We start from the raw sequence: 24,692 nt of genomic DNA, 5'->3' as shown, positions 1-24,692 counted from the left end.
ACAACGAATGTGCTCGGCTTCCTCAAGGTCCATGGATTGGCGTTGGAGGGGAAGGAAGGTCGTTGCATAGCCGCCATTTTCGAGACAGCGAGTCAGTGTTAGTGTACGTAGGTACTACAGCTATTAGTTGTGTGAGTGAGCGAGTGTGCAGTAAAAGTATGGCCGCCGCCATTTTTGTTCCACATCGTTGAAGTGGATGCAACGACCTTCCTTCCCCTCCAACGCCAATCCACGGACCTTGGGCTTCCTTAGACCACAAACTTACTAGATAAGTAGTGGGGGAACTTGCCAGTCCCCACAAGAACGACTAACGAGCGCCACTCTGTGTCGGAAACATGTACTGGACAAGATTCGCTTGACGACGATAATAATAATAATGACGCTTCTTAGGATGTAAAACATCGAAATTTGAACGCATCGCGATATCTCGCGTTTTTAAATGTGCCTAATTCAAGATTTATACAACATTAATATAAATTAACTTTGACCATGATGCGTTAAAAAAATTTCAATATTAAAAAAAATCATGTATCAAATGTTGTTTAAATGTTTATATATCATTTTTAAAATGTTTAAAAAATTAATACACGTGAAATCAACTTTTATAAATATTGTTTATTATTCATTGGGTTGATATACACAAGTTGTAATCTATTTGTATTTTAAATTAATTAGATAACTGGTATAAAATTAATATGAAATAAAATAAAGAATAAAAATATTTAAAACAATATGTCACAAAATATGAAATTAAAACGTTTTAAATAGCAATAACTTCTTAAAAACATTTCTGTAATTCTAATTAATGTTTAAGTTAGAATCTTTTTCTGTGATATCTACAGATAAGTTACACAATTCTCCCAATAAATTATTTACATCCTTTACATGCAGAAGCTTTTTTATTTCCTCACACGTTTTTTTAAGTGTTCTTGAATATTTTTTCTCCAGAAGAGGACAAAACTCATTATTTAAAAACGATGAAATACTCAAGGATTTAAAGTCGAAGCACTTATAATAAACCTAGAAAAAAAAAGTAATTTCAATAATTTCAACATTTTATATTAAATTTATTGATTATTATTGACAAGGGGAGGACGCGGTGACTTACCCTGGGATTTCTATCTCAATTTTTTTAATTATTCTAGAGATGAAAAAAAAGTTTACGTCTCCCGGCGTTTGATTGAATAGGCCTTGGTTTCGGAGTAATAAATTTGTGAAAATTGGCTATACCGCGGCGCGCCGTATGAGCTTTCCCGGTAACTTTCCTTTCAACCAGTGCAGTTGGCTCCGTGAGTTAGGTGCTTGCTTTACAATCATAAGATCCGGGATTGAAATCTCAGGTCACCGCGTCCTACCCTTGTGAGTATTTAAACTAGTCTACGTATTTCGCGCGCACGCACACATGTACAACATTTATTGAGCTACAATACTTCTAATTGTATAATTAATTTTTATTGGCTATATAAATATACAGGTTGTAACTAATAAAAGGTAACAAACTTCGAGAACGAGATTTCTATATTAAAATATAAAAAAAAGTTGAAATCATGTCTGCAAATTGAGATACAGCTCAAAATATTTATTAACAAGGAAAAGTAAAAAAGTAATATTTATTATTATGCAATATTATTTATTTTCAATTTTTAATTAGAACAAATATTCAAAATGTTTTCTATTTGATTCAATACACGCTTGCACACGTCGGATCATGAACTGTCGTACTCTTTTAAATAGAGGGGCAATTACAAATGTTACGAGAATCAAAGATGCGTTAGCGTAGTGTATCTTTGTTGGAACTTCATAAACTAAGAACTTTGAGTGTGCTCACAAATAAAAATTTTGAGGATTGATATCAGAGGATCATGTATTACTTTGTATAATACTTGAACATTTTGACTTAATTTCTATAACAATGGATTTGCGGATATATATTTACATGAACTTTTTTCATGTTTTGATGTAAGGAACTCGTATCCGAACTTTATTACCTTATTTTAGTCACATCCTCTATGTATGAATAATATATTAAAATAGTTTAAATACAACAATAATAAATTATAAAACATATATACGTATGTTTCAATTTTTATATCTTTTATATTTTTAAATACCTCGAACTTTTTGCTTAATGGATCCACGGAAAGAGCTTTTAAAAAAAATTCCGAAGAATTTGGTATATCTTTATGTAGCGAATAATATGCTACCGCAATCGCTAATAGTACAGTTATTTGTCGATCTTTAATCGACTGCTCGTATTTTTTTAACATTCGTAAAAGATGCGGAATTGGTTCCAGTTCTCCCACTTCCCAACCATATTGTATATAAGAAAGCTCTGCCACGAAGTTATTACATTCAGCAGCTTTCTTGAAATACTGCAGAGCTTCCTAAAAAATGCAATATATGTAATTTTTAAAATAAACTAGAAAAAAGATATATTAGAAATATTGAACTACTGAGATATTAATAAATAAGTATAATACATGAATGGTAAAAAAATATATCTTCGAGAAATTAAAATTTGCTTTTAAACATTACAATTAAATTTTATAAATATAAATATATTTAAATTTATAAAATTTAATTTTAATTTTTAAAAACAAATTAAATGTTTATACTAAAATGTAAAAATTTAAATTAAATATAAAAAAACATAAATTTTGCGTCAGTAGCAAAATCATACAATTTACACTTGTTTTCTCATTGTTATAGAAATCGTACACAAAATTTAAAATTTAATTATACGCACGCACGCACGCACGCACGCACGCACGCACGCACGCACGCACGCACGCACGCACGCACGCACGCACGCACGCACGCACGCACGCACGCACGCACGCACGCACGCACGCACGCACGCACGCACGCACGCACGCACGCACGCACGCACGCACGCACGCACGCACGCACGCACGCACGCACACAAAATAGCTCAATATTAAATTCTATAAGATATATTGGGTCTTCTATTAAAAGGTGTTATTTTAAGCTTTGCAGCATTTTGTACCTATTATAGATGGAATTGTCATATTTGACAATTATCAAGTAAAAACTGCGCAGTTAATAACAATGGATCGATATTCGCTTGAGCAACGCATAAAAAAAGTGCAAACTCACTATAAACATGGTGAAAATTTTGCGGAAACACTTCGCAAAATTCATCTTAGTCGTAGAGAAGCACCTTCTCGTGCAGCATTTTTGAATTTAATGAATAAATTTAAACGGGTTGGGTTCTTAACATCACTAACCTGGCCGAGAAATAGTGCAAACTCACTATAAACATGGTGAAAATTTCGCGGAGACACTTCGCAAAATCCGTTTCAGTCGTAGAGAAGCACCTTCTCGTGCAGCATTTTTGAATTTAATCAATAAATTTAAACGGGTTAGGTTCTTAACATCACTAACCTGGCCGAGACGTTCAAATTTATCGATTAAATTCACAATTGCTGGATGAGAAGATACTTCTCTACGATTGAGACATGACTTTACAAACTGTCTCCGCAAAATTCTCACCATGTTTGTAGTCAGTTTTCACTATTTCTATGCGTTGTTCAAGCGAATATCGATCCATTGTTATTAACCGCAGTTTTTACTCAACAACTGTCAAATATGACAATTCCATTTATGACAGGCACAAAATGCCGTGAAATTTAAAATGATTCTCTTAAGATCCTATATAAAGGAAAGTGGAGTATATCGAACCTTAGTCTCAAATAGAACCTTTTGAATTTAAATGAATATGGTTTAACAGATTTGTTTGCCATCTATAATTTAAAGTCATTATAAAAAATCAAATTTGTGGGCAGTTTTTTTTTGTTATACAATAACATCTATAGAAAACTGTGAATGTGTATTTTCAGTTTTTGTGTAAAAATGTTAAAAATCAAAAATACATGGTTTGTCCGGAAAGTAATAAGAATGATTCTGAAGAGATACTTTTATTGAAATTAGGTTCACTTATATATAAATATACTTAATAATTTTCAAAGTAGTCCCCTTAAGAGTCTATACACTGCGTCCAACGTTGCTGCCACTGTCCATAACAGTGCTGGAATTCTTCAACGGAGACACTGTCAAGATCTTCGTCATAGCCGCTTGGATGTTTCCAATGGAAACAAATGGGAATAAAAAAAAGTCGCACTGGGTCATGTATGCGTTGTAGGTTGTGGAAACGTTGGAATGTTATTCGTAGGCGAAAACTCCTTCATCGTTAACGCAGTGCGGCTCGATGCGTTGTCGTGAAGGATCCAAGTGTGCTGGATTTCTTTTATTTTTTTTAAACAATCAAGTACCTGGACGTAAAATGCTGCGTTTACTGTTTGTTCGATCGGTATAAACTTCTGTAAACAATTCCTCTACAGAAAAAAAGGGGGGAGGGGAGCATGTTTTTGTATTTTTGACTTACTCATTCGCGTCTTTATTTGTCGCTATAAAGCCGGAGTGTGGCACTCGGAACTTTGACTTTTTGTTTCTGGGCCGTACTTAAATACCAAAGTTTCATCACCGGTTATAACTTGCCGAAGAAAATTGGGTTCGCTTATCAAACGATCAGTCAGTTTGCGTAAAAACAAGACACACATTTTTTTTTATTAGCAGTCAAAACTTCGGGAACAAATTTCGCACAAATTTTTCTCATGCAGATTTTCAGAAATAATTTTATGCATATTTGTTTTAGGCAATTTAACAATATTGGCGATCATTATGACACTGAGACGTCGATTTGAGTCCAACATTTCTTTCGTACATTTTGGTCCGATATCATCGTTAACCCTTAAACACACCGATCCCGTAAAATACGTAAACACATTTTCGGGTCTGGAAAACTTTTTCAACTTTGAGAAGTTATAACTTTGATTCTAATCAACAATATTTTTTCATATAAAAGTTCAGAATCTCATTATGTGACTGCATAATCGATATTGCCAAAAAATGATTTATTAAATTATAAAAAAAACCATTAAGCAAAAATTAAAAATTGTTCAAAAATCCACTTTTCCTTTAAAAAATCACATTTTCGCAATAAAAAACTTTCAAAGACTTTCAAATACGGCATTTTAAACTAAAGAGTCATACTTAAAAAAATATGATATTGTCATTTCTTTTATAAAGTAGAATTATATAACAAGGAGAATGTGAAGTATTTTTAGGTGTCTAAAAATCCATTTTTTTTTTAAATCATATCTTTGCAACAAAAAACTTTAAAGACTTTACAATATGGCGTTTTAAAGAGTCATACTTAAAAAAAAAAATTATGTCACTGCCATTTCTATTGAAAAATATACTTACGTAACAAGGCAAATATTAGGTATTTTTGATTAACTCAAGGTGTTTAAAGTTAAAAATTGATGTATTTGATAATATATTTTGGATCCTACGCAAAAGTCCTCCTTTTCATGGCACTATAGTATTGTAACTTTAGACAGAGTAACATACGCAGACAGAGTAATATACGCAGACAGACCTGTTTGAACGTGTTTTGTCCAGTTTTTTAACATAAGATTACTCACAAAGAAATTTCATTCACACATTATATGGGTCGCATTGACCCTAACAAAACACAACACTTAGCTGCCGTGCCGTTCGAATTCTAGTTGACCAAAAAAGTTGATCAACCATATCAATCAAAAGAGATTTCAAACTTTTTTATATCCTGGTTCAAACCTCCTATCTTATTCTGTCTTCACAAGCAAAACTTCATATGGGGTCTCTCAGACCCACTTATGTGTTTAAGGGTTAAGGGATGTCCAGAACGTTGTTCGTCTTCGACGTTTCCGCGTCCATCCTTAAAGGCCTTATGCCATCGGAAAATTTGAGCAGAGGACAGAGCTTTTTTTACGTAGGCTTGTCGTAACATTTCAAGTGTTTCTGTGTCCGATTTTCCGAGTTTTACACAAAACTTTATCGCGTACCGTTCTTCAAGTGTACGTTGCATTTTGGTGCGTGACGCATCAATGAAACAGCACCTTATTTAAATAGCGATCTACACTCTGCGCAAACTCAGAGACGGCTTACTCCGGTCTACTGTTTAGCCAACATCACCCACCACTCGCCCAAGCCGACATATTCGTCTCCCAACGCTTCTGGCGGTCGAGAAAAAATCATTATTTTCCGGACAAACCATGTAGTTCATTACTGTGTAAAACGTGTAAAAGTTTTAAAAGGTAATTAATTTAACCGTTATATACACCAATCTGGAAAATTACGTTAACACATTTTCCGGTATAAAAAACTTTTTCAACTTTGAGGAGCTATAACTTTGATTTCAATCAATATTTTTCAACAATTTTTTTGAAAGTTCAGAATCGTAGAAACGTAACAGAACAATCGGTATTGTCGAAAAATGATTTATTGTGAAATTATAAAGGAAAAACCATTAAGCAAAAATGAAACCTGTTTCCATAAATAAAAATTCACTTTTTCTTCAAAAAATCATATTTTTGCAACAAAAGAAACTTTTAAGAACTTTAAAATACAACGTTTTAAAGCTAGAGTTATGCTTTCAAGAAATATTTTAATTTCCAAGAGTATTTTTAATTTAATGATCAAATTTCATTTGCGCCTTATAGAAAGCAAAAAGGTTCAATTTAACTCACTCTTCCTTTTACACATGCACGCGTACGCACACGCACACAATATATGTATATATACACACAAGTACGCACACACATACATATAGGGTGTTTGAAAGCCACACTTTTCGAACATCGTGTGTATATGTGTGGGTAGGCGCGCGCGCGTGTATACATATATGTTGTCTTTAAATAGTATACAAATAAGATTTATATTACGTAATTCTTTTGTTATATTCACTTTATAATCTCCGCATTGCTCGTATAACATCGCAGTATAATGCAAATACGTGGGATTATTTGGCACCATTTCTTTTAGAGCATCAAGGCACTCTTTTGCTGATACTCTCTCATCCGAAGTTGCACGCAGAAACATAAGAGCCAGTCGTAATAGTACTTTCTTGTTAGTAGGTTTTGTCTTTAAAATTTTTTTAGCTAAACACATTACCTCTTTTTCATTAACATTTTTTTTCATTACATAATCGCTTGCTCTACTGAATCTATGAAAACATTCAATACGCATTTGCAAATAATACATTCCAAATATGTGATTATTACTCATAGCGTATGCTATTTCAAAATGCTTTTTTTCACTATTTGACACGTTAGACGAGACGTTTATTAAACGCCTTTGACGTCTGAGATTCTTCGCAAGAATATAGTGCCATAATGCGCAATCTTCATTTTTCTCCACTGCTTTTTTGGCAGCATCAATTGCTTTGTCTATGCCAAAATCATTTAGACAAGACCATATCACACTTTCACAACCAGATAAGGCGCCGGTTTCGACGTTAGTGAAGTCTTCAACTTTAATAATATTATTTAATATTTCTTCTAGATAATCCATGTTATCAGTTTCGTATAAAACGAAACATTTTGTACCATAAAACACATGTTCAATTGCTCTAATAATTTGTTGAAAATCCTTCCTATAATTACATAATAATATTATAGATTAAGGACACTCAGTATATTAAAGTTCTCTTTTCACATTAAAAATTAATAAAATTTTAAGAATAAGTTATTGATTAATACAGGCATTCTTAAATTTTTTCAAAATTTTTTATTATACAGGGATTGGACAAAATAATATGAACACCCATTCTGACTCCAAAAAATAGGCGTAATTCAAGAGAGTATAACTTTGTCAAAAATAATCGTAAAAAAATTTTTTAAAAAACATTTTAAAGCTTGAAATCTCTAGTTTTGAAATTGCTAAGTCATTAAACGATTTACAGATTGTTTAGAAAGTTACGCGATTTAAATGGGAATGCATCAAATCTCAAAATATTTTACAAACTTTGCAAAGCTCCACGACGCAAAATAAAAATTGCACGCAAATGCGGTTTACAGTATTCGAAAACGTGGATCTTTACCTTTAATTTGCGTTTTTGATGGGCGTTGTACAATTTTTTTTCTCTAAGTTAGGCAACACTGAAGCAAAAATAGCCTCTTTTGCTTCAATATTGTATAATTCAGTAAATAAAAATCGTACAACGCTCAACAAAAATGCAACTTAAAAGTAAAGATTCACACTTTCGAATGATGTAAACCGCATTTGTGTGCAATTTTTTAATTCACGTCAAATAAACTTGCAAAATACATAATAAATTTTGTCGCATCTTTATTTTTATCCGTATAGCTCCGTAAAAAATTAGTATACGTTTTTAAAGTCAATATTAAAATTGTAAAAGCCAATATTAAAATTGTTGTAGCCTAAGCTAACACCAGTGCATAGCAACAAAAAGCGATTTCGTTGCTATGCATATATTCGCTAAACGCGAAAGTAACGGATCGTCTTTCGAGACTTCCTCCCGAAAGACGTGCAGAAAACGCGACAACGACGGAAGACAAGATAGTCTTTCGCCGGATGCCGCATCGCCGCCGATTCAGCATATAGCCGACCTGCAATTTAGCGTCAGCAATAGTGGAGGATAAAAAGGGCCTCCGAATCGGGAAACGGTGGAGAATAATTCGAACAACCGCTAGAGCAACATCACGGCCGTGCGTAACTAATACGTCGAGCCGTGAAGCGATAAGAAGATACCGCGCACCGCAGCCCGTAGTAACAGGGCATCTAAGTGTAAGCAACCACTGTATAAGAAGAAGTATTGAGAATAAATCTACATTATACTACATCAAGAAAGGTGTTTCTTGATTGGCAACCCGTCTGAGCTGCTGCCTTCCCGTGAGTTCTAACTCTTTGGGCAAAAGCGAATCCCGATATACCTACCGACGTCCCTGGAGCCATCACCGGGGCACAACAGTAAAATTGGTGGCAGCGGTGGGATTCCGCTTAACATATCGCTCAGAAGAAGCCAGGAAGAGAGTAATCCTGCAAGTCGCATCGACGTCAGCTGAGAAACAACGCCAGGGAAATCGCACAAAGAAGGACGACACCTGCCATTAATCGAGAACATCGAGGAAATCATAATACTTCAAGGGACAACCGGCGAAATAAAGGACCAGGGCGAAGGATCACAGTCCCGTCAGCCGAAACGAGACAACAGGCCATCCCTGAGATCACCGCCGACCTACCGCAACAACCAGCGAGCCGACGAACGCGAGCCCAGCTGGAGCGTGCAGATAACACCAGAGGAGGCGCAACCCGACACCAACATGCGAGCGAGCACTGCGCTACTACTGTAAGTCGAATTACTTCCGTAAATTTCCGACACGATAAATTAGTAAGCAGTAACGGTAGGCTAGATCCCTCAAATAACTTCATAAAAAATCGCGGTAACTGCGCTAAAATTGATCCGCGATCAAATAAATAAATAAATAAAAACGAGCAACACGGAGAACGTGATAACAGAAAGGGAGTTCCCTATAAACCCGCTCGACTTTAGTCTCTTAAATATGGACAGAGACGGATTAAACGGTACGACACACCAAACCGGCGCCACCACGGCAAATTCTCCTGCCGGACCGTCGTTCAATTTATCAAATAATACGGTAGATAACGAAACGCAAAACTTACCAAGTACAAGTCGGCATAACAATGAATCTGAACAAAATAGAAGGGCTAGTTATATGCCAGGCGCGGATAATCTCCTTTTACACGAATTGTTACGTGAAATAAGGGAACTTCGGGTATCCTTCACGGGAACCTTACCCGAAGCCCGCGGTACCCCACCTAGGGACCCGAACCAAGAAAATAGGAGTTTCCATGATCACGCCCGCGAACTTTCTTATGGCCGATCAGTGTACGATATTAGAAATCAGAGAGGATCAACGGTTAACTTCTTAACGTTAAAAGACGCTCGAAACATGATCCCAAATATAGACGGAACTTCCCGAGATCGCGTAAAAGAATTTATAAATGCTAGCTCATACGCTATGAAAAATATTCACCCAGCAGAAGAGCACTCACTGCTTGAGGCCATGATATGCACGAAATTTAAAGGAAAGGCAATGACGGATTTCCAAACACGGGATATAAGAAGTTACGAACAATTAAAAAGAGAGCTAGAAAATGAATATTTAAGTAAACGAAGCACTGCGCATTTACAAATCGAATTTAACTCACTAAAACAAAAAAGTGGAGAAAGCGCACAAGACTTCGGACGCCGAGTAGATAAACTGGCAATGGATCTGTACGAATCAATGGAAGAGGGCAAGGAGCATACTCAAGAACAACAACGAGCCATTCTAGAAAGCATTAGAGAACAAGCCCTCCATAATTATCAAACCGGATTGCACGAGGATATCAAGCTCCTCGTACGCGCACAGCGATATCCGACACTGGCTGAAGCGATAACCGGCGCAACGGCCGAGGAAAAAGTTAAAGGCCCAGGCAATCGCAATCCGAATTTTTATCCAAGGAATAAATCAGAGTTCCAAAAACGGATCCCCTCGTATAGAACACCGCAATGCAAAAAATGCGGGAAAACCGGGCACTACGGACAAGACTGCCGTAGTAGCCGTTATGCAAACCGCTTCTCATTACCGAGACCGGAAAATCGCTCTCACATAAATACTTTCGAAAAATATTGCAATCATTGCAAGAAGAAGGGGCACACCCGCAAGGAATGCTGGTGGCTAAACAATCAAAAAGGCACCGCAACAAAGGAAACGAAAACTTATCAGAACGGTAAGGATAATAAAACAGAAAAAATACGAGCAATAAAAAGCTCGGGCGCACAAAGCAGCGAAGAAGAAGAGAGAGAAGAGACGATTAAGACAACGCCGCGCACCGCCGCCGCGTATCGAGTGTCACACATGCGGCACGCGCCGAGGGAAGATACCGGGTTGGATATGATATCCCTGCCGGTACGAGAGGCGCAAAGAAATCAAATTGCTTTCTTGTTCGACACAGGGGCAACAATCTCGATTATAAAATTGAAAACATTAAAAGATGAGACTATAATACAAGATGAAAAAATAAAACTAACTGGGATAACAGGCCATTCAATTACTACTCTTGGAAAGACGTACATACATATACATGTACAAGATGGAAAAATAAGCCACCCAGTATACGTAATTAAAGATAACGAACCTCTAGAGTACGATGGAATACTCGGGGCCGACTTTGTCAGGAGAAATAATTTGACGTGCGATTATGGATCAAGAAAAGTGACCATTGGCACAACGAGCTTCAGCTTATTTCCATATCGAAGGATAATACTAAAACCACGAAGCGAAACGATCGTACAAGTGTCAACAAACCAAAATAAAATTGGTATAGTCAAATCAGAAGAATTAAAAGCAGGAGTTTATATCGGATGCTGCTTGGTAGAACCAAGTGAGTTCACGTGTCCTGCGAGTATATTAAACACTACGGAGGAGGAAATAGAAATCCAAGCGCCACAAGTCAAAATCGAGGAATTAATACACGAAGATACGCTCGAAAAATCAATAAATAAAATCGAGAATGGAAATGTACCAAAACTTTCAAGGAAAGAACAGATAAATAACCTCTTAAGAATAAGCCATTTAAATAAAGAAGAGAAGAAAACTCTCTTAAACATTTGCGAAGAGTTTAGCGATATCTTCCACTTAGAAGGAGAACGGTTAACGTGCACCTCAAAGGTATCGCACGAAATAAAAACACGCTCGGATACAGCCAATGTAAATGTCAGACCTTATCGATTACCCGAAAAACATAAAATCGAGGTAAATAAGCAAATAAAAAACATGCTAGATCAAGAAATAATCCAACCGAGCACGAGTCAATGGAATGCGCCATTACTCGTAGTCCCAAAAAAATTAGATGCGTCAGGCAAACCAAAATTACGTATCGTAGTCGACTTTCGAAAACTAAACGACTTAACAATTGGAGATTCGTTTCCAATACCTAATATCACTGACATTTTAGACCAGCTAGGCAATGCGAAATATTTTTCAACGCTAGATTTGGCGTCGGGATATCATCAAATCCCGATGTCCGATAATGATAAACAAAAAACGGCCTTCTCCACGGCATACGGACACTACGAATTTAATCGAATGCCGTTCGGATTGAAGAATGCGCCTGCAACCTTTCAACGTCTTATGAATAGTATTCTAACGGGGTTACAAGGACTAAAATGTCTAGTATATCTCGATGACATCGTAATATACGGTCCGAGTTTAGAAGAACACAATAAACGATTAATTGAAGTATTTAAAAGACTACGAAAGAATAATCTAAAGTTACAACCTGACAAATGTGAATTTCTAAGGAAGGAAGTAATATACTTAGGACACATTATAACAGAAAAGGGGATCTCACCAGATCCATCCAAGCTCGAAGCTGTGAGTAAATTTCCTACTCCTCGACGAGTAAAGGAAATTCAAGCTTTTATAGGTTTGGCAGGATATTACAGAAAATTTATAGAAAATTTTTCAAAAATCGCCAAGCCGCTCACAAAATTAACGAAAAAGGGGGAAAGATTCGAGTGGACGGACGATCAACAGAATGCATTTGATGCATTGAAAAATAAATTGATAACGGCACCCGTGCTGAAGTATCCAGACTTCAACGCGGAGTTTATCGTCACGACGGACGCATCAGATTACGCTGTCGGAGCCGTGCTCTCGCAAGGTATCGTAGGCCAAGATCAACCGATCGCGTATGCAAGCCGAGTATTAACAAAAGCCGAACAGAACTATAATACGACCGAAAAAGAATTATTAGCAATAGTCTGGGCTGTTAGACACTTCCGGCCATATGTATACGGTACAAAATTTAAAATTATCACGGATCACAAGCCACTAATATGGCTATTCAATGTAAACGATCCGGGTTCACGATTGATCAGATGGCGACTCAAATTAGAAGAGTACGATTACGAAATAATTCACAAGGCTGGTAAAATAAATAAGAACGCCGATGCTTTGAGTCGAAATCCGATCCGAGCGGACGAGCATATAAACTTGATAAGAGATGACGACGACGAAGAGGGAGAGAACGAAGGAGATGAAGAAGAACAAACGAATTACTCCGAAGATGAAAAGGAGAAAATATTATATGAATATCACGATGCCCCCCTCGGAGGACATCAGGGAGCAAAAAGAACTCTTGAGCGAATTAAATTAAAGCATAAATGGCACGGAATGAAAAAATATATAGAGACATATATCGCGAAATGCGAATATTGCCAAAAAAATAAATTAAGGCAAAAAACTAAAATGCCGTTAGTAATAACGGATACGGCTAAGAAGCCGTTCGAGAAATGTGCATTGGATATAGTGGGACCATTGACAGTCACTACATCCGGGCATAAATACGCACTAACATTCCAAGATAATTTAACAAAATTCAGCAAGGCAATTGCACTAATAAATCAAGAGGCAAATACAATAGCAAAAGAGTTTGTAACAAAAATAGTGCTGGAACACGGAATACCCGAAAAAGTCCTAACAGACCAGGGTACAAATTTTACAAGTGAAATTTTTAAGAACACGTGTAAACTTCTAAAAATCGAGAAAATTCAGACAACCGCCTATCATCCAGAAACGAATGGAGCATTAGAGCGATCGCACAGAACCTTAGCAGAATATCTAAGGCATTATATTAATGAAGATCAAACAAACTGGGACGAGTGGTTACCGTACGCGATGTTCACATACAATACCACGCCCCACACAGCTACAGGTTTCACGCCATTTGAATTATTATATGGATACCAGGCAACCATACCTACGGCGTTGACAAAACCGCCGAAACAAGGATATACATACGACGATTATGCACAAGAAATACGAGAACGAATAAGAGCCACAAATCAAGTGGCAAGGGAGAAATTAAAAAACGAAAAACAAAAAGCAAAACTTCAATTCGACAAGAAAACCAATGAAGAAAATTTTCGAATAGGAGACCAAGTACTATTATTTGACGAAACATTACGAAGAGGAAGATCGAAGAAACTCGACTCTCAATGGACAGGGCCGTACACGGTGATCAAAAAACACAGTGACGTAAATTATACGATAAAAAAGGGCCGAAAAGAAATACGCGTACATGCGAACAGACTGAAATTATTTATCGAACATTAACAAACACGAGTAACGAAGAGATAAATATAATTATATATACGCGAAAGGAGCTCAAATAGATAATAAGAATATAATAAAATAATAATAAAGGACAATAACAAATAAAAATATAAATATACAATAATAGATAATAATAGAATAAATAAAAGAAAATAAAAGAAATAAATAAAAACTCACCAACATGAGGATAAGCCAATGACTCCAAATAAAATCCAAAAACGAGATAAAAGTCCAAAGTCACTTAACTACGTTAAACACTAAAAATATGAAACTACAAAAAAAAAAAAGGGGGGGGAAGAAAACACACACAACCACAAGAATGTTACTGCTCCCCCTCCTCGGGAAGCTCCTCAGCAAATTCCGGATCACCAAAGAAGGGATCAATGGCAGCAATATTCTCCCACTCATCATCGGAAAGAATAAATAGATCAAAATCGTCAAAGGCTCGGGGGTCAACGAGGTCGTCCAGGGCCTCATCAAAAACCTCGCCCACCGCGACGATTTCCTCATTCACAGGAGGTTCCTCCAGTTCCATCTCCTCCAGAATCTCGACCCCTTCTTCCGGAATCTCGGCACCAAAATGGAGCTCTAAAAGCTCCGGATCAATCTCGTAGAGATCGTCGAAATCGCCGGTGGCCACTGACTCTTCAGGAGCCACCTCTTCAGGAGCAGGCGGCACTAAGAAATACATTTTTCACGTGAACAGTCTGACGGTCAAATAAAGACTGAGAAAAAAATTAACGAGCAAAGGGCAGCAAGAGTTTACAAAGTCAAGAGACACCAGGTGTAGAAACCTGACATCAGAAGATACGAGGAGGAAGAAAAGAAACGGAATATAACAAAACGAAAGAAAACTTACCATCCTCCCCAAAAAACGCTCGAAATCGACGCTCAAAATCAGCGTCATCAACAAAATCCATTACGAGGACCGGACCGGGATCCTCGAAATCAAAGTCATCCTCAGGAAGGAGAGGATATATGCCCTCATGCTCCCAAAAGGGAAAAATCGGCGAATAAAAATACATAATTAGATTAATTTAATTACACCACCAACAGTCAAGGAAAGACTGTCGGCCGAATAAAAAATCAAAAACGACATAGTCAAAGCCGAGAATAAAATCTTGCTGAATAAAATATAATTATCAAGAGAGATGATAACATGAAATAAAAACCCTGATGCTTACAGGTGTTGCATTGCGTGGACCAACATCGTGAGAACGAAACTAAAGACCGCACCAACTAAAGGAACAGAAAATCAACCGTACGAAATAGAGAGATTTGTCCACCATCCAGGAATATATTTCGAGATAATAGGAAACCTTCACCAATTAGACTCAACATGGAAAATGGTGATCCGAATAGATTCCACATCGTTAACAAATCGATTGGAACAATTGAGACAATATCTACAAAAAACAAAAAGTATGTGCCACTTTTTTGCAGTCGCAAATAAAGATACATGTCAAAACCTATACGAGATTACAAAAGATGACTATGAAGAAATAAATAAAGAGCTAATAAAAATAAATTCCATGTGCGAATCATCAGAATTAAGAAAAAGAGGCCTAGTTGACGGAATAGGCACAATAGCCAAGTCTTTATTTGGCACAATGGATTCCAACGACGAAAAAATAATTAACGAACAATTAACCGCATTACATGACGAACAACAAAAGGCACAACATGCAGTAAAAAATCAAATTAAAATACTGCAACAAACAATAGCTCATATGGATAACACGGAAGAAATAATACAAAAAAACGAAAATCTTCTCGCAAACGCGACAAAAAATCTAAGGGAACACCTAATAACCAATGAACGTCAAAGTAATATTCACGAACATTTTATCACAATCAACGCAATCGTAGCAGACTTAAACCGCGACATAAAAGATACACTAGATTATTTAACCACAATAAAACAAGGGATCTTACATCCCAGATTAGCACCGATAAAAAATATAATAGAAAATCTAAAAGAAGCGAGCTTACAATTGCCGGAAGGACTCTACTTCCCATTCCGCATTAACAAAAATAAATGGTTCGAGATAGAAAAAGTAATAACTATAAGCGCGTACTGCGACACTAACAATATATTCTCGATATTAGAATTTCCATTAATATCACATCCAAAATATAAAATATTAAATATAATTTCGTTACCTGTACCGGAAAGCGAAAATATAGCTACGATCATCAAGATAAAGAATCCGTTAATAGCGATAAGCTCCGAGCAACGCGCGTACATAACACTTTCGCATAATGATCTACAAGCGTGTAAACTTACTAACACTGATTATTTATGCAAACAAAATTTCCAAATACAAAAAATAAATAACAACCCAATTTGTGAGGTAAACATATATATAGAAAATAAAATTCAAAAAGAAAATTGCGAGATAAAGCAAATCATAACAAGTAACATCATGTGGATACCCCTAAAAAATCCACATGCATGGTTATACTCATCGCCAACGAAACAATATATTAATATAAATTGTAAAGACCACGGACAAATAAAACAAGAAATTGAAAATACTGGTAAAATAAAATTAAGAAATAATTGTGAAATTATAAGTCATGAAATAATACTAAAATCACCAAAAGTAATGAATGAAACGAGAATAGAATCATATCTACCAGAGTACAATATCTCACTACCAAGAGATAATGTAAATATATCTCAAGCGATACAAATACAGAAAATCAATACAAAACATTCAGAATTGAAAAATCTACAAACAGAGTTACAAGAATTGAATGATGACATGAATAAAAATAATAATACGTATTTTCAATCAAAACATTTTATTTATCCAATGGCAACCAGTGGCTCTACCATGATAATAGTCACAATAATTGTTATAAGCCTAATAATATACGTTATAAGGAAAAAGAAACGGAGTAACTCCGAGAAACGTGTAACAATAGAATTAAAAGATAACGATGAACCAAAATCAATTTTCAAACGTAACAGAAGTGCACGTTTCTAACTTAATAACCTTTTTTTTTTTTTTTTTGGAAACTCCGTTTTCTTTTCCGACGGGGGAGGGGTATGCAGAAAAACTCCTTCCCTTCGTTTTTCTTTCCCAACGGGGGAAGAGTGTTGTAGCCTAAGCTAACACCAGTGCATAGCAACAAAAAGCGATTTCGTTGCTATGCATATATTCGCTAAACGCGAAAGTAACGGATCGTCTTTCGAGACTTCCTCCCGAAAGACGTGCAGAAAACGCGACAACGACGGAAGACAAGATAGTCTTTCGCCGGATGCCGCATCGCCGCCGATTCAGCATATAGCCGACCTGCAATTTAGCGTCAGCAATAGTGGAGGATAAAAAGGGCCTCCGAATCGGGAAACGGTGGAGAATAATTCGAACAACCGCTAGAGCAACATCACGGCCGTGCGTAACTAATACGTCGAGCCGTGAAGCGATAAGAAGATACCGCGCACCGCAGCCCGTAGTAACAGGGCATCTAAGTGTAAGCAACCACTGTATAAGAAGAAGTATTGAGAATAAATCTACATTATACTACATCAAGAAAGGTGTTTCTTGATTGGCAACCCGTCTGAGCTGCTGCCTTCCCGTGAGTTCTAACTCTTTGGGCAAAAGCGAATCCCGATATACCTACCGACGTCCCTGGAGCCATCACCGGGGCACAACAAAATGTAGAAACATTAAGCTGTAAAATGCGTTTTAAAACATTTGACTTATCATTTTTGTTGATTTATCACGTTACACATTTTTTTGGAGAGTAACTGTAGGTGATTTTTTAATTTTGCTGTTGAACGCTCACTTAAACTTTGCTAAAGTCGATATTTGAACTTCGTAAAAAAAAAGTATAAAATCTTTCAGAGCTATTTTAAAGACCGAAACCTTTTGATTACTTAAGTTGATTTTCCTCGAAGATTCTTTTACACTAGAAAGTAAAGGAAGAAATTCAAGAAAAAAAAGGCCATTTTTGCTTCAGAGTTGCCTAACTTAGTGAAAAAAAGTCGTACAACGCTCATCAAAAATTAAAGGTAAAGATCTACGCTTTCGACTGCTGCAAATTGCATTTGCGTGCAATTTTTATTTCGCGTCGTGGAGCTTTGCAAAGTTTGTAAAATACTTTAAGATTTGACGTATCCCCATTTAAATCCGTGTAACTTCGTAAACAATCTATAAATCGTTTAATGACTTATCAATTTCAAAACTAGAAATTTCAAGCTTTAAAATGTTTTAAAAATTTTTTTACGATTTTTGACAAAGTTACTTTCTTGAATTACGCCTATTTTTTGGAGTCAAAATAGATGTTCATATTATTTTGTCCAACCCCTGTATATAATTCTCGTTAAACAGCTTTGTTTAAAGAGAACAATATGATCAAAATATTTATACAATAAAGTTTTGTACAATAATTTTATAATAATCGATATTTTACATTAAAATCATTAAATTTTTAAATTTAAAATATCAATTGTTACAAAGTTACTGTACAAAATGCAAATAGAGTTACATCAATCAAGGTTACATTCTTCTCTATACAATATTACAAAGATCAATAAATTTTAAGATTAAGTAGTAACTATAGTTAAAAAATTCAATAACAAAGTTACAAAATTATAATCACATTAACTTAAGTTAATTTTAAATAATTTAATTTTTAACTTTAATTAATTATTTTTGATACACAAACTTTAATTTATTAATTTTTTTAAACCTTTATTCATGTAAAACACAAAAAAATTGTAAAAAAGTACATTTCCAGATAAAAAATATTTCTTTATATAGAAATATTTCTTTATTATTTCATATAAACTTAATTAACAAATAAAATATTAAATTTCATATTCCATGTTATAACAGTTTTAAGTAATCTAACTTCACAAAGTTATTTCTAATTTAATATAAAAAATGCACAAAATTAATTTTTAATTTATTAGAACCTTAACTTAGTTTCGCAAATGTTAGATGGCGATATAAACAGTTTTAGTATAGAGATCCTATAATCGGAGACTGGCCATCAAGGGGCCACTTTAAATTGAAGCAAAATTTTTCGTCATCTTCTGCTTAAATTCAAACTGTAATTACTCTTTTCTTTTAAATATACGTAATATTTATCAATAAATATTATAAAAAATACTACAAATTTGTTTTGTATATGAATTTAAATAATATATGTTAAAATAATTTTTATATATAATGTTCTCTCTTAATTATTAATACAATCTTTAATTTTCTAATGATTTTGTTATAACGAATATGTTCCTTAACCTCACAAAGATACGAATTATTTGTAGGCGTCCAATCTTAATGTCCAACATTTTTCGCCCATTTAGCATGACGTTTCGAGTTTCTTGGGAATACTTTCATGATGTATCCTTTTGATGAGGAATTACTGCAAAATTCAGCTGAACATCCACCATATTAAACTTCAATCACGCTGCACCACTGCGTAAAAGAAACTTACACATACATATTACACTGAACATATCACGTATACTCTGTCATTTGTGAAAGAGCGAGATAGTGAGATGTTCTTTTCTCACTCACAGAAATTTGACAAAATTTGGCTGATGACCAGTCTCTTATTATAAGGTCTCTATTTTAGTAGTCATTACTAACGCATCTAATACTTTTTTCTTAGTTTTGATATTTCTCGATAGCATACACAATTATTTGCGTAAACAATTTTTTTGCTTTGTGAAAAATGGAAAGCAATAAAGTGTTTTTTCGACATGTGCTTTTGTACTTTGATTTGAAAAAAAGTGCAGTAGAAGTTCATCGATTACTTGAAGAAGGTTATGATGATCAAGCTCCATCGCATACCACATGTAAAAAGTGGTATAGACGATTCAAAAGTAATGATTTTGATGTCAATGACAAACCAAGCTCAGGACAGCTAAAAAAATTCGAAGACAATGAATTGCTGGCATTATTGCATGAAAACTCAGCTCGAACGTTAGAAGATCTTGGAAAAGAGCTAGGAGTTACTGAAGCAGCTGTTTTCAAACGATTATACGCCATAGGAAAGATCCAAAAGGAAGAAAAATGGGTACCACATGAATTATCTGAAAGTGGCATTCACAACCGTTTCAATATCACGGTTTCCTTGCTTGCCAAGCAAAAAAAGAAGAGTTTTCTGTGGCATATTGTGACTAGCGATGAAAAGTGGATCTACTACGACAATTCCAAACGCAAGAAATCATGGGTAGAGCCAGGACAACCATCAATATTGCAGCCAAAACGGAACATCCATGGTCATAAGATAATGCTTTACATTTGATGGGATAAGCAAGGAGTGCTGTACTACGAGCTGTTGAAACAGAACGAAACTGTTACTGCCGATGTCTACAAACGTCAATTGAACAAATTAAATGATGAGCTGTTGCAAAAAAGACCAGCAATAGCGAGTAACAGGCGCAAAGTTATTCTCCTTCACGATAACGCTTGGCCACACACTGGAAAAATCGTCAAGAAAACACTGACGCAGCTCGAATAGAAAACTCTTCCTCACCCAGCGTAATCACTAGACATGGCGTCTTCTGATTACCACTTGTTCAGATCGATGCAGCACGGCTTGAGTGGTACACGCTTTCGAAATGTTGAAAAAGTCCGAGAATAAGTGGACAAATAGATTGCTTCGAAACCGACATTGTTTTATCGAGATGGTATCGCTCAGTTGCCAGAAAGATGGAAAAAAGTTGTGTTGGAAAATACTTTCATTGAAATAATTTGTACAAATAAATGCTTCTTCTCAGTCTTTTTCGAGCGAAAACTAAGTTAAGGTCCTAATAATCTTAATGGAATTTAATAATTAGTGCTCTGTTCATATAATTTTTAACATAACTAAATAATTTTGTAAGCCATTAACTTTAACTTTAAGTTAAAAAAATATAATAACTTATTCAAATTTACTTGTGATAAATTTACATAAAAACTATAGACGTATTATTATTATAATTTTCTAACTAATACAAAGATATATATTTACATAATTAAGATAAAAGTAATTTTTGGAAAAACCGCACATTTTTATATATTTTCAATGATAAATATAGTTTTTATAAGTAACATTTATGTATTTTTATATTTTTTTACTTGTGTAGAAAGTTTTAAGTAATTTAATTGTAAACAAAATATAACTTTAAAAACTATATTCATAAGAATAAAATGGAGTTTGAAGAATATTTTGGAATTAAAAAATAAAGTTTTATCGTATCATTTCTATGTAAGAAAATAACATGTTTTGAAATTATACAAATTCTCTTTAAATATAAAGTTACATTAATAAAAATATGGCGTTCTGTTACTAAATTTAAATTATAAATAATTCTTTTTCACAAATATACTTTTTTAAAATAACGAACTATCATTTTTATTGTTCAAATTTTATTCGTGTTTTTGTAGATGACAATGCTTCTTTGATAAATGACATGCATATATATATATATATATATATATATATATATATATATATAGGGTGCGAGAAAAGTTCCGGGACGGCGAAATATCTCGAAAACTAAGCATTTTAGGAAAAAGTGTTTCAGACAAAAGTTGTAGGGTTTAAAAAGATCTATTTACTGATCTTATCAGTTTGACCTTGGATGGCGTCGCCAAGGTCAGATCGAAATTACATTAACTTTTTTAAATGGAACACCTAACTTTTTATTGCATATTGTAGCTTATCTCGAGACCTTTCCAAAACATTACAAGAAAGTTTATTTTCGTTGAGTACTTTCCGAGTTGTGAGGCTTGAAAGCTACAGTGTACTGTAGTGTGGGTCCAGCCAGTTAAGGCAAGAGTGGCGTGTGGGTCCGGCCAGTTAAGGCAAGTGTGGCGTGTGTCCGGCTAGTTAAGGCAAGTGTGGCGTGTGTCCGGCCAGTTAAGGCAAGAGTGGCTGGACCCACACTACAGTACACTGTAGCTTTCAAGCCTCACAACTCGGAAAGTACTCAACGAAAATAAACTTTCTTGTAATGTTTTGGAAAGGTCTCGAGATAAGCTACAATATGCAATAAAAAGTTAGGTGTTCCATTTAAAAAAGTTAATGTAATTTCGATCTGACCTTGGCGACGCCATCCAAGGTCAAGCTGATAAGATCAGTAAATAGATCTTTTTAAACCCTACAACTTTTGTCTGAAACACTTTTTCCTAAAATGCTTAGTTTTCGAGATATTTCGCCGTCCCGGAACTTTTCTCGCACCCTGTATACACACACACACACACACACACACACACACACACACACACACACACACACACACACACACACACACACACACACACACACACACACACACACACACACACACACACACACACACACACACACACACATGCACACATTGTTCAAAAAATTAGGAAATTACTTTTTCTTAGTAAATTTTTATCTAGTTTAAACGGTAATTACTCAGCAAATAAGTAAAAATAAATTTAACAAAGATTTTACAGGGAAAACTTTACAATAAGATGCCTTTGTTCAATTTTTATTCAGTTTAATACTCAAGGGTGTGATCAGCTATAAATAAGAATGTATTAAAATATCCAAAATCTTGAAATCTTGAAATTTGCAGTCTTTCGTCTAACAAAAAAATTGGCGATTTCAATCACATCGATATTTCAAAATACGAACTTTGTTTCAAATAAAAAAAAAATTATTCTACTCTTATTATTTAGCAAGATATCGCAATTTAAAGTAACTCCTGTTTTTTTATGATTTGATCACCAGCATTTGCACCATATGGAGATTGTTGGCTTGGAATTTGCACATTATATATACATATATATATATATGAAGTGTACATGTGTATATGTCGCAAGCAAATAGCAATTTTAGGAAAATAGTAACTGACTAGGCAAATAGCATTTGCCTGGTTAAGTTAGGTTAGGTTAAGTTAGATTAGGTTAGAATAAATTATATAAATTTTGTTTTTAAAGCAGGCATTTTGTGTTTTTAATTCTCTACTTTAAATACGTGCCTGCTTGAAAAACACAAAAATTGTATAATTATTGGGTTTTTAAAGCAGGTATTTTGTGTTTTTAATTCTAAGCTATTTGACCAGGCAAATGCTATTTGCCTAGTCAGTTACTATTTTCCTAAAATTGCTATATACACATAGAAATTTTTCTTTTAGTAAGAAGTGTTGCTATCTTTTCGCTGTACCTCGCGCAATCGTGATCTCATATTGGCCACGTTAAACAGACTCAACATGTTGATGTATTCTTTTAAATCATCTAATCAAACTCTTAGATTTAGAAGAACATCAATAACAGCAAACACTCAACTGTTAAGTCTGCTGAACGCAACCACTGATGCATTCTTTTATATTAGATTAAAAAATTTCATTTCAAAGTTGACACAGTGCTTTGTTTCATAATGTAACAATGTTCTATTATGTATCATAAATGTATTATTAAGTTAAAGAAGAAATAACGTTCATGGTAAAATATCGTTTAAGAAATCGTCGAAGACAACTGGCAACTATGGAAGGGTCTCAGATGCACAAAGACCCGATTGGACACCACCAATCACGTAATCTAATCTAACCCAACTAACGGAAATACTCTAGGCATCGGCCTATCATTGGTGGTGTCAAATTGGGTCTGTGCGCAACTGGAACCCTTCCGCAATTATGGCAGACTCATAGGATTTTGGGAAAACTAGTGCGCACTGAATATGCACTCGCTGCACGTAATTGGCGTTTCCGTTGGCACTATCATTGCACGAACCAAAACGTCCAATTGCCAGTGGCGAGTGCATACTCAGGACGCACTAGTTTTCTCCGGCGGGTCCCGATAGCGCACATCCCGATAGCACACAAACCACTCACAATGGCAGATGCCTAGAGATTTTCCGTAGGTTGGGTTAGATAAATCAAGATGATTGGTTGGTGGGCTATCGGGATGTGCGCTATCGGAACCCTTCCAGTTTTCCCAGTAAAAAACTCTATTGGAAGAAGCATTGTGTCAATTTTAGAATAAAATTTCTGAAATTAATATAAAAAAAATATATCAATATTAAATCACAATTACACGACATGATACAACAAAGAGACAACACTTCTTACAAAAAAATTTATATGGATACAGACACATATAATGTGCAAAATCTGATTGAGCAACCTCCTCATAATGCAAATCAAATTACGCAAATGCCAGTGGTCTAAAAAAAAAAAAAAAAAAAAAAACCAGATAACAATTCGTGAGTTGACGTTATTCTCACGACGTGACAATCACGTTGTGCATGCAAAAGTGTATCACAGTGCCCTCACAATGTGATGGGCGCACGCGTGTACGCGTAAAAACTTGCATGTTGCAATCACGCGTGATGGGAACATTTCACGGCGTGAGAGTAACGTGATAATCCCACCGTGCGCACAAGAACATATCACGCTGCCCTCACGATGTGATGAGAGCACGCTGTGGTCAATCGTAACGTGATCAAACAAGACCCTCTCATATATTATATTAAATTAACAAATTTACAAAATACTATATAAACTTCCAATCATTGCGCATTTTTTTCAAGTACTTTTTATGTTTTTAATGCTTTCAATGTTAATTCACTAAAGATATCCCTAATAGCACAAGACGTTCTCGAGATAATCCTGAATTCGTCCTGAATGTTCCGGAACAATAGACGGACATAGGACATTAT

The 24,692-nt window shown here is 35.2% G+C and overlaps 2 protein-coding genes across 2 annotated transcripts in view; one reads left to right on the top strand and one right to left on the bottom strand.

Annotated features, from left to right (window-relative positions):
- Window positions 1–595: 595 nt before the first annotated feature.
- The window catches only part of LOC105200328, a 31,172-nt gene continuing 7,075 nt past the window's right edge, over window positions 596–24,692 (bottom strand). The window contains exons 3-5 of the mRNA XM_026139777.2: window positions 6,811–7,498; window positions 2,112–2,384; window positions 596–1,020 (exon numbers count right to left, since the gene is read on the bottom strand). Coding sequence (XP_025995562.1) covers window positions 799–1,020; window positions 2,112–2,384; window positions 6,811–7,498 — 1,183 coding nt within the window. The 3' untranslated portion in view covers window positions 596–798. The remainder of the gene's footprint in view (window positions 1,021–2,111; window positions 2,385–6,810; window positions 7,499–24,692) is intronic.
- LOC113003882 lies at window positions 8,161–17,185 on the top strand. Its single transcript, XM_039459211.1, has 2 exons — window positions 8,161–9,214; window positions 15,238–17,185. The coding sequence occupies exons 1-2, from the start codon at window positions 9,189–9,191 to the stop codon at window positions 17,042–17,044; spliced, it is 1,833 nt and encodes a 610-aa protein (XP_039315145.1). The 5' UTR covers window positions 8,161–9,188; the 3' UTR covers window positions 17,045–17,185.

The sequence above is a fragment of the Solenopsis invicta genome, chromosome 16, assembly GCF_016802725.1.
Source record: "Solenopsis invicta isolate M01_SB chromosome 16, UNIL_Sinv_3.0, whole genome shotgun sequence".
Classification (NCBI taxonomy): domain Eukaryota; kingdom Metazoa; phylum Arthropoda; class Insecta; order Hymenoptera; family Formicidae; genus Solenopsis; species Solenopsis invicta.
The sequence above is the reverse complement of the archived record's forward strand: the minus strand, read 5'-3'. Positions and strand labels throughout refer to the sequence as shown.

Coding starts and splice junctions, on each gene's coding strand:
- LOC113003882 (XM_039459211.1), top strand. CDS start 9,189: ATGCGAGCGAGCACTGCGCTACTACT. Junction 9,215..15,237: donor GCGAGCACTGCGCTACTACT/GTAAGTCGAATT, acceptor TGATGCTTACAG/GTGTTGCATTGCGTGGACCA.